We start from the raw sequence: 11543 nt of genomic DNA, 5'->3' as shown, positions 1-11543 counted from the left end.
CATCATGACAGAATGTTTTAGTGTCCTATCATGCATCACTCATGCCCTCAGGCAATATCCTGTTTATGTTTGTGTGCATGAATAGAAGCTCTTTTGCAGCAGGAACAGCCTGGGCCTTATTCACGTGTGCCAGGCAGGTGTGTGTTCAGCTGGAATCGACACGAGGACGAGCAGGATTAGGAAGATGAGGAGGCGGCACGGCCGTAAATCCCCACCAAAAACATTTTCTCATCCCTCGCGGGGCCAAAACGCAGCTGAGAAAACACGGTGGGAAATGAAGGAGGTAGGAACCGCTGGACTTAGGCCCGTACACAGACGCACGCACTGCTGTTTTGTCAGCATTCCCTTATGTCACCATGTTAAAAAATAAATGAGGTTCAACTCAAAACACAGACATTTTTATTTGTTTTTTTATTGCTTTTTTATCTGACCTTTTACTGCTAGCCGACTTACCCTATTTTATGGCGAGTCATCCAATTTCCACACAAAGAAGAAAACATAAATCTTTTGCAGTTTATCTTGGCCCAGCTGTTTACTATTTAGGGTTTCAATTTGTGAGCAATTGGACAATGTAACTACGATGAGTTCTCTTTGAGCTGGGTCCAAAATGCCAGTTTCTAATCAAAATAGCAGTCTTGCTGTGTCATTCCGGGCATGGATTCTCAATAATTTTTTGTGGGTCTAATTTACAATAGACATGTCTAACAAATGTCATGTGGCTTCAGGGGCTGAATTTTCAAAGGAATTTAAGGACTCCGGAGAATGTCCAAATTGGCTCAAATATGGCCACTTTGAACCCAAATGGCAGACTTATTGTACCTTTTTGGGCATGGATTTTTAAGACTTTTGTGGGTTCTCACATGATAGACATTACCACTAAATTTCATGTTGCTATGTGAAACTGGCTTCGGGGGCTGAATTCTCAAAAGAATTGAAGAACCCCTGAGAATGGCCAAATTGAACCCAAAATGGCCACTTTAATCCAAAGTGGTAGACTTCCTGTCTTTTAAGGCATGGCTTCTTGATACTTTATTGTGGGTCTACTCATGATAGACATTTCTACCAAATTTCATGTTGCTATGTGTAACTGGCTTTGGGGGTTTAATTATCAAAATAATTGAAGGATCCCTGAAAATGGCCAAATTGACCTAAAAATGGCGACTTTAATCCAAAAAAGCACACTTCCTGTGTCATTTTGGGCTCAGCTTCTTAAGACTTTTGTGTGATTCTACTCATAATAGACATGTCTACCAAATTTCATCTTCCTAAATGAAATTGGCTTCAGAAGCTCTGTGGTTTTTTTGGGTTTTTTTTCCCTCCAGAGTGGTGCCTCCATACTGCTTTGCTTGGGCCCTAAAAAAAATTGTACATTTCAATTGACAATTATTTTTACTGATATGGAAAAAATCCAAAGACAAATGAATTATTATTCAAAACAAAAATGTTTTTTTATTTTTAGGATTTTTCATTTTCAATTTTATTTGGTTCTTTCAAAGTAACCACGTCATCGTATGCAAAACTGAATCCATTCAAGAGCAGCATCAGTTCTTGTTTAAAGAGCAAAGAAAAATAGTGTCTAGTGTTTACATGATCTTATCTGATATTGTTCATGTTGATATGGTGACAAAAGAGCTAATTAACCAATTGAATGAAATGTTTTTTTTTTTTTTTTTTTTTTTTTTTTTGCACGAGGACAGCAAGTCACTAACATTCATGAAAAGTTGCAGAAATCCCCTTTATGTCAGGAAAACAAGAAATTAGCCCGGATGACAACATCCCAGGTGAGAAGCTGCACACGTACACGTGCACACACACGCACCCCTTTACAAACAGCATACGCACACACACACACACACAAACAAACACACACACTAAATGGCGTTTGTGCAAAGATAAATGAACTACATTCAGCTACTTGTGATAGTGCAATATACACACACATACATGCGCACACACATGCACGCACGTACTGGTGGTCCCATCTCAGTGGCGACTCCGGCGATGAGCTGCTCGGGCTTTTCCCTGCAGGATCTGATCCCACCGCTACACAGACGGAGACACACACACACACACACAGGAAGTTGAGCGTTGTTATCGTTAAAGGGACCCACACACAGGTCACCAGGTCAGACAGAAACGCAAGGATGGATGTAAAAAAAAAAACAGTTTTCCCCCACCCCCCAACACACACACACACACACACACTCATAGGACAGAACCTCATACCTTGACTTTGCGTCCCATCTTGTCCTTCCACTTCTGCACGATGGAGCCGTCAATCAGCAGTAACCTGCAACAGACGCCCCTCCACCTTGTCAACCACTTCCCATCACGGTGCTAAGCTAGCTACCGTAGCAGACCTACCTGGACGTCTCCTCGTTCTCGTATCCCATAATGAGGTACTCGTCTCCGGCAGTGACAGGCGGACATTGGCACGAGGAGGAGTAGTGAAGAGTGATCGTTTCTCGGGGGATGTGTACCAGAGAAGACTTAAGGACCTCGCGAACCTCCACCACCGCCGTGGGCTCCATGCTGCGCGTACGGACCTCACGCACACGAGCACGGATCACTGGGCGGATCACACATTTGATTCATTCCGTGGGAGAAATGAAATTGTCGCAGCAACAATATTCACACATACTAAATACTAATCACAGTAGTAATATAGGACAACTTGCACGCACACAAAACACAGGGCGCACAAACAAATATGCACACACAGAAGAACACTCACCCAGGAAAGGACACTCACAAGCACAGACGCACACAAGGTGAGATACAAACAGAAGGACGCACACACACTATTTGAGGAAGACTCCACTGTTGTCTGTTGTACAAGCCGACATGTTTTTGGGATTTCTACTAGGCCCCGTGTGTCCTACGGGATTCCCACCGGATGGGACTAAATATCACAGTCAGTCACGTGATTGGGCAGGAGTTGGGAGCGAAAGTCACTAGGAGTGCAAACCATGACTGTGTTTCCACTCCTGGGGACTTTCCAGGTGTTAATATCTCCAAATCAACAATAAATATTTTCCCACGGCTTGCAAGTGCACGTGAAGGTCATTTTTACACTTGCCCTTAAATACAACACTAATGCCAGCCAATCACAAACATCATTTCATGCTGGCCTTGCACGACAGCCGCAACCAGCTCGTGACAAATCTCCGATTGTGGGAGCAATGAAGCGCGCGTACTTCCCACACAGCGGGAAATTTTACAGCATTCGACGGATTTAGAAGTGTGTGTGTGTGTGTGCGCTGTGACTTTGAAGACAACAAAATGTTTTGCAAATTTGCAAAACTTCCCACAGACACGCTCAAAGTGACGGAAGTTCTTCCTCCCATAACTCAAAAGTTTTACCACAAAGTTTGAAGCACATTCCGATTGTTCAACATGTCTTCAGGGGCATTTAAGGACCCAAGTCCGACCTCTGATTGACTGATTTAAAAGCTCTGTCACAATACTTTAGTCCACATACAGTGGCTATAAAAAGTGCACACACCCCTAAATGCCCCAAATCAAGTTCAGATGTTCTAATAGGGTTTTCTTGACATTGTTTCCAACCGCATCATCACAGTTGTTTGTTGTATTCCCCCCTCGAAAATGTCATGATTTTTTCAAATTGAGTTGTCCAGGTTCTAGGCTGCATTAATGGCTTTGAAAGTTTTGAAATGATTTGTCCTTGTCTCATTTTTTTTATGGTTAAAAACCTGACATCTGAACAGCGGTCTGTAGATTTTTCTTTTATATATAGTACACTGTAAGCTCATACATGAAATATTATGTTGTATAGTTAAGATAAACTCACCATAGTTGTAATTGTTCTTCAGGTAGGTTTTCAAACCCATCTTGACTGTCTTACATTTGCAGCGATCTACAAACACACATGCGCACACATGCACGCACACACACGGAGAGGGTCAGTTTGTGTCTCTTGGTAGCTCTGCCTCCCCAAAGTGTAAGTTTACCGACGGGTCCTCTGCAGTGAAGGTTGTTGGCGTCCAAGGGAAAGTCCGGACTGGATTCTGTCAATCAAATTAAAAATTCACTTTGTGGAATTCTCTAAAAAAGAAATGCTTTTGATATTGTTTGTTTGGTTTGGGTTGTGTTGTGTTGAATTGACCTGGGTTGCACCTGGCCGGGTCCTGGTAGTACGGATCTGCAAACACGAGAACACAACTCAGTGGGACACACGTTGAAGACCAATTCCCACATTATGTACTCCACAAAGGCAGAATGTACTCCTTAGTCAAGTGATGTCATTTGGCATTCAATATTTATTTTTTGTTTAAGGACTTATTTCTATGCAAATGCTTTTGTTTTTTTAATTTACCATATTCTTTTTTGACACATTTTGTTTAAAGATAAAGACAAACCAAGATGACAAAATGGTTTTATTTAAAATGTTTTTATTATTATTTTACATTAACCTGGTGAAATTTTCAGGTCAATAGCACCTTTGGAAGTATATTTAGTGAGAAAAATGGTGACGTGTTAAATACTTATTTCAGCCGCTGTGTGTGTATATATATATATATATATATATATATATATATTAGTTTAGATTTTTTTTGTGGAAGTACTTTTGATTTTGGGGATTTTTATTTATTTTACTAAATGCTTTGATCACTTTTGGACTGATTTGTCTTTGTGAAAATGTACTATTCTGTTTATGTGGTAATTTTTCGTTTGATCACTGAGTAAGACATTTTGTTCTTTTCACTGAAAATGTCAATCATAATGTTTTGTTTGTATTTATAGCTGCTGTTTTTTTGGTTCTTTTTCAGCAGTACCTGGCCCCTCAGCCTTGACAATGGCCTCGGGCGAGATGCAGACGCCGCGGTCGTAGAGGGGCAGCTCACTGCAGTCCAGGCTGTCGGGCCAGCTGTGGTTGTAGCGCTTCATGACGGGCTCGCAGCCCTGCTTGGCACGCTCACACACCGCCTTGCACGGCTTGATGGGCTCGTGCTGGAAGTCGATGGTGCAGATGGGAGCGTACATGGCGCACAGGAAGAACAGCAGGTCGGCACTGCAGCCCGTGCCTTAAGGTAACAACATCATAGTCACAAAAACATATGTATGTAGCATGTTTAAATCATATGTCTGTACTTCTGATATACAGTAACATATCAACAACAGTGTGTTCTCATACGTCCACTTCCACGTCACTCAACCGAGTAGACCCACCTTTAAAAGGGATACATACATTCACAGTCCAAGTTACTCTGGTCAAGAATGTAAAGACGGTGACCCAAGTGGACAAAAATAATACCTGCTTATACTGCATTGTTTATTGATGAGTAAGAGTATGTGTGAAACTTCTATAAATAATAGCATAAATACTTGGCCGCTACTCTGTGGATTTCGTCCATTGCGAGTGTGGTCTGGAGTGTAACCACTGCAATAAACGAGGGATTTCTATTTTTGATGAGATTCAAATTATACCACAATATAAGTCATTTCAAAATAGCACAATCATTAAACAAAACGTAGCAATGAAGAAAATATGATGCTTACTATTCAGGCATCAGCCATATTTCCCCAAATTTAGATGTTAACTTATGAACACAACTGTACATCATTATGTCTTTACCCCTCCACTTTAGCTTGTTTAATGTACTGTATGTCAACACAATGTTGCATGTCTAATGTAGCATATTGATATATTTAATGTGTCACCTCTTCATTCATTTTCCGTTCCGCTTATCCTCACTAGGGTCGCGGCCGTGCTGGGGCCTATCCCAGCAATCCCAGCAATCTTCGGGCGAGAGACATCACCTTTTCTTTTAACAACATTCAATAAACGTTTGGGAACTGAGGACACTAATTGTTGAAGCTTTGTAGATGGAATTCTTTCCCATTCTTGCTTGATGTACAGCTTCAGATGTTCAACAGGCCGGGGTTTCCGTTGTCGTATTTGACGTGCGAGCAAAAATTAGAGATACGAGTGCTGAATGGTGGCAGTGAACTCAACTCACTTTACATTCAGCAGCAGTTTGGCAAATATTGAACAATTGTTCAAAAAAGATGCTCCAAGCTGTTTAATGCCACTCCCAGTTGAAGTTAACTGTCAAATCAAACATAAAACAAAGAAAATGTTGTATTTAAAACAACCCCTTAACTTTGGCTTTCAGTCCGCTAGCTTAATGCTCACACGTAATGCGTAATGCCATAGACGGGCTAACGATTACCATCTATGTGGCGGTGTTAAAATATAACATGTGTAGCACATTACAAATCCTAATTGGAAAGGGATGCGTCCGTGAAGTGACACGCATATGCACGAAACACGAAGTCGTTAGGCACTATGTATTTATGGAAGTAATATGGCCCCTCTTGTAGGCCTCAGTGCTGATGCAATTGTGGCAATTTCAAGGATTTTGTGCAACCGGAGCAAACATTTTCGTATATTTATCACTTCTCAAGCATCTTCTTTTCGCTGATGACTCTTTTCTACTCCTTCATCTGCCATTGCTTTTCGCATCAGTCTGTTTTTGTGACGTTTGACGCCTTTTGATGACGTGTAGGTCGGATGACCGCAACCTGAACGTCCACTACGGCTACTGCAGTAGCATCGGCTACATATCCGATTCATATCCACGTACAAAAGATGCCTGGGCCATATTTTAAAAAATCGGAATAGTACTGTTCACATTGACATGAAAAAAAATCGGATACATGTCATCACATATGGGCAAAAAAATCGGAATTGACCTGGCGTATGAACATAGCCTTACAGGAGTTGTGAGACTCTTACTTACTCCACCCACCCCCCCTCCCCCTGCCCACTCTCTTCACCCCTTGCTTCTGGCCATTGTTTCAACTTTTGGAGTGACCGATAAACATGTTCTTTCCTATTGACATTATGTTTGATGTTGTAAAAGGCTCTGCGGTGCGTTCAAGGGGGCGTGGTGAGCAGAGGACTGTCAGGGTCAGGCCGGTTCAGAGTCCGTCTGAAGTTTTTGGCCCCTCTTTCCGTCCTTTGCTCTGTCATTAGCATTCTTCTGCTCCTCTGTGTTCCCAACCGCTTCCGTCTGGGAAGCAAACCTCCGCCTCCTGAGTGACAAGCTCTTCATGCTGCGATTTTTCATTGTGGTTTTACAAGGACAAATCAAATCAACACACAAGGAGACACAAGATGACACATAAATACACTAGAGGACACTCAGTCAACCCAAGACTACACACAATCAGCACTAACACAAGACGACAAAAAAATCGCACAAGACAACACAATTAACAAACACACAATCAAGACACAATTACACATGAGGACACACAAGACTACACAAAAACAATTGATCTACACAAACACAGAATGACACAGCACACACACAATTGAGGCACAATGTGACACAATTAACACACAAGATGACAATCCAAAACCAGCACAAGACGACACACAAACAAGTGGACACCATCAACACACAAACACAAGACCAAACAATCAACAGACAAGACACACAATTGATAACAACAGACACAACACAAGATGATATACATTCAACACACGCGCAATCAGCAAATACATTCAAGACACAAAATCACCATCAATATTCGTCAAGTCCGTTTTTCAACGGGCAGGCGTGGAAGAGGTTCTCGCCCTGCTTGTCTGTGAAATTCAGCTTTGTAGAACACTGTAATGACTGACAGATGCCAGTAGATGGCAGTTTTGTATCACTTTGGATTTGAGATCAGAACAACTTCTGAGTTTGAGATCAAGATGAGGCGGCGTATCGCTGCTTGAATCATCGATTATGAGGGAGAGAAATGCCAACACGATGGAAGTCGGGCAAGTTTAGGCCCCTAACACTCGAACAGAGTATGTATATGTATGGTATAACTGAGAATATGTTAGGGTAGGTGGTAGAAAGTGCGTGTTGGGATCATTAGAAAATATGACTCCGTTCATCGAGTGGATGGCGAACCCCATGTAAAAAAAGCCACTGAGTACCACTCGAGCCATGCAGTGATTTAACGTCACTCACGGCACATTTCGTAGTCATATATACAGTCCCCTCCAAAAGTATTGGAACGGCAAGGTAAATTCCTTCGTTCTTGTTGTATGTGTGTGCTGAAGACATTTGGATTTCACATCAAAAGATGAATATGAGACAAAAGTTCTGAATTCCAGCATTTATTTCATGGTATTTACATCTAGATGTTAAACAACTCAGGACAGAGCACCTTTTTTTTGAACACACATTTTTCACGTGAGCAAAGGTATTGCTACGTGACTGGGTGTTTCTAGTTGCTCAGTTGTTGCCTTTTAGATTCATTGCTTAAACATTAGATCGTGCTTGTTTTTTGGCTTTGGGTTTCACCTGTGAAAACTGCATTTGCTATGAAGCAAACATGAAGTCCAGAGAGCTGTCTGTGGGAGAAAAGCAAACCATTTTGAAGCTGAGAGAAGAGGGTGTCAGCTTGGCATTGCAACTGAGAATATGTTCTCAATTGCCCGACCTCCATAAATGTTAAATGGAAAGTAAACTAAAATATTTGTAAATAAATGATTCTTTTGCCGTCAAAAGCATTTCCTCAGTCTTGTTTTTGTGATTTTACAGTTGGAGGTGTCACACAAGCAAAAAATATCAGTGTCAAAGTCACAGTTCTGCTTGACCTGATTTGTGTTTTATTCACTTTTTGGTCAGAAACCGGTGTTGGTGAAACCAACCCATATTCTACCACTGATTACTAAAGAAGAGAAAACAATATAATTTTTTTTCAGGTAAAAGAATAGACTACTATTTGTTTTGGTAGGTTTGTTGCTTATATTGTCATAGAACACAATATTCTGTGGGTCTTGCAAGGTCAGTCAAAATGCCCTTGAACGGCTATATGGAAAACTCAGCTTGCAAAACAGCAAACAGCTGCCAGTCAAAGAGTTAATAACGCTCTTATGGTGTCCACAGTTTGACCCTGAAAGCGATGGTTTTCCCTGGAAAAATATTTCCAAATCCAAACAAGTTAAAGGTAAAGTTTAAAAGAGTCAAATAAGATGTTTGCGGAGCAGAGGAATGTGCAGAGCGTGCTGGCTAGCAGCCCAGCTGGTCACACACACAAAAGCAGGTTAACATTTGATAGCATAAAACTGATATGATATTATATGATAACATGACTCAGCGGAGATGTTTTGGGATGACAACAAGGAGACAATGTGAAGCTTGCTGGATATAATCTTTGAAACACATCAGGACGCAATGTCGCAGTGTGAATACAATATTCAAACATAAACTGACACACTTATACAATGGACTAAAGCTGTGATTCTCAAAGTGTGGTGTGTGTACCACTAATGGTATGCCAAAGAGTCACTGCTGAAGTCCAGTTCAGTTGGGATTGTGCCAAACAAATCTTGTGAACGGCTTGCCGTGGTCTGACCCCTAATTGGACAATCGGATAGTTGCAACACTATTTTAATTTAATCAACCCAACTATAAACTGATTCAATAATAACACAGAAGAAGACAAAGAAAAAGACCAAGACCATGAAGACTGCAAAGAGGGACCGGACTAAAACTAATTCCGAAGATGACAACGAATAAGACGAGGGAGACAGGACTAAAATGAAGAAAATAACAAGATGACCGGATTAAAACAAATAAGAGGAAGACGAGGACAGTCAATACTGGACTAAAACAAAGATGAAGATGGTGAGTGACGAAGGCACAGATGAAGAAGCCGAAAACTAGACTAAAATGAAGACGAGGAGAAAGACTCATAGAAAATGAAGCTGTTGACGAAGAAGATTAGACTATAACGAAGAAGAAGACAACATCGAGGAAGACTTGACTAAAACAAAGACACGGATGCGACTGGAACCTGTCCTAAACGAAACTACTCTGCACAATCTTGTCAATTCCAGACGTTTCTTTGTCCTTGTAAAACCAATTACTACTAACTAAACGAGTGACTTAAATGACTATCATCACTTTAACAAGCGGCTCTGTCATTAAAGTGTGATGAAGTTTTAAAGCAACAGGTAGTAGTGGAATTGTAGCATAATTAGAGTATTTTTCGGTAAAGCGTACTGACCGAGGAGTCCCTCGAACTGTTCGATGGCGAGCACGGCGTTGTCCTGCGTGCTGTGGTGCAGATGGTTGGGCATCTTGGTCATGTTCCAGGGCATGGAGCGGCACAGCGGGATCCGCACCGACTCGCACGCCGCTGCCTCGACTGGCGCCGGACCCCCCGGACAAAGCGCGCAGCAGGCGGCCAGCGCCGCCACCAACGTCCCCCACCGCCTCATCGCCAAATTGGCACGAGCTACTCGGTACTTGTGGAGTTTGTCAGGAAGGGTGGACCCTTGAGCCGGTGTGCTCGGCGATCTGCTCCCTGTCCTTATGACTCCAAGTCCACTCACTCACCCGGGATACAAGCGAGGGGAGGGAGGAGAGGGGTGGGACACTCTTCTTCTCCTCCTCCTCCTCTTCACACTTTCTTATCCCTCTTACCTCTATCGCCCTCCCTCCTCTTTTCGTCCCTTCTGTCCACTCTTCCTGTCTTTCTCTGCTCTTTTCTTCCATTTCCCCCCCACCCTCCTCTTCCTCCCGCCTTTCCTTTCTTCTCCCTGTCAACTCCGCTCTTTCTCACCTCTCCACCCTTCCTCCATTCATTTCCCCCCTCTGCTCATCTCCCTTCTTTCTCCAGATCTTCCCATCCAACTTTCCTCCTCTTCCTCACAGTGTCCCTTCTGTCTTTCTACCTTTCCAACCCTCTTCTTCCTCCCTGCTTCTCTCACTTTATTCTCACTTTTTTTATCTAATCTTCCCCCTCCTGTTCAACTCTTCCCTCCTTTTCCTCACCCCTTCCTTCTTTGTCCTTTTTTCCCCCCGTCCAATCCTCTTCTTCCGCACCACTCTTGTTCACGTCCCTCCTCACCCCTTCTGTCCTTCTTTCCCCCCCTCCTATCCAGGTCTCCTCCTTAACCCTTCCTACCCTGTTTGCCCTTTTCAACACTCCTCTTCTGCCTCCTCACCCCCCCCCCTTCTGTCCACTCTTACTTTCTTCCTCAGCACTTTCCTCCGATCTTTCCCCACTCTCATCTTCTTTTCCGTTCTTGTCCCAGTCACCTCTTTTCTTCCTCACTCCTCCCTCTTCTGCTTTTCACTTTCCCTTTCTTCTCATCTTCCTCTCTCCCTTCCTTCCCCATTCCACACCCCATCCAACTCTTCTCTTCCTCCCCTTTTTTCCACAATCACTCTCTTCTTTCCCCTCATTTCCAACGCTCCTCTTTCTCACACCTCCTTCCTCTTCCTCCCTAGTTCTTTTCCTTTCATGTCCCTGTCAACTCTCCTCTTTCTTGTCCCTTCCTACTTCCTCTCTTGCTGTCTCCCTTCTTTCCACCCGTCTTTCTCACTCTGTTCTTCATCTTTTCCTCTTCTGCCCCCTGCCCAACTCTTCTCTTCCTCACCCCTCCCTTCTGACTTCCTCCCTTTCACCCACATCCAATCCTCTTCTTCCTCACCTTTCTTCCTTCCACTCCCCTTCTCGTCCTCACCGGTTCCTCCCTTCTTTCCATCTTTCCAACCTGTCTCTTC

The 11543-nt window shown here is 42.8% G+C and overlaps 1 protein-coding gene across 1 annotated transcript; it reads right to left on the bottom strand.

Moving 5' to 3' along the window:
- Window positions 1-1716: 1716 nt before the first annotated feature.
- Window positions 1717-10484, bottom strand: frzb (frizzled related protein). The gene is made up of 8 exons (XM_061791437.1): window positions 10039-10484; window positions 4797-5045; window positions 4127-4162; window positions 3972-4028; window positions 3812-3877; window positions 2365-2569; window positions 2227-2290; window positions 1717-2043 (listed from the first exon to the last, which is right to left on the bottom strand). Exons 1-8 carry the CDS (start codon window positions 10250-10252, stop codon window positions 1984-1986), a joined length of 951 nt encoding a protein of 316 aa, XP_061647421.1. The 5' UTR covers window positions 10253-10484; the 3' UTR covers window positions 1717-1983.
- Window positions 10485-11543: the final 1059 nt, after the last annotated feature.

Source organism: Phyllopteryx taeniolatus, chromosome 12 (assembly GCF_024500385.1).
Source record: "Phyllopteryx taeniolatus isolate TA_2022b chromosome 12, UOR_Ptae_1.2, whole genome shotgun sequence".
NCBI classification, from domain to species: domain Eukaryota; kingdom Metazoa; phylum Chordata; class Actinopteri; order Syngnathiformes; family Syngnathidae; genus Phyllopteryx; species Phyllopteryx taeniolatus.
This window is presented reverse-complemented; position numbering and strand designations above follow the sequence as displayed.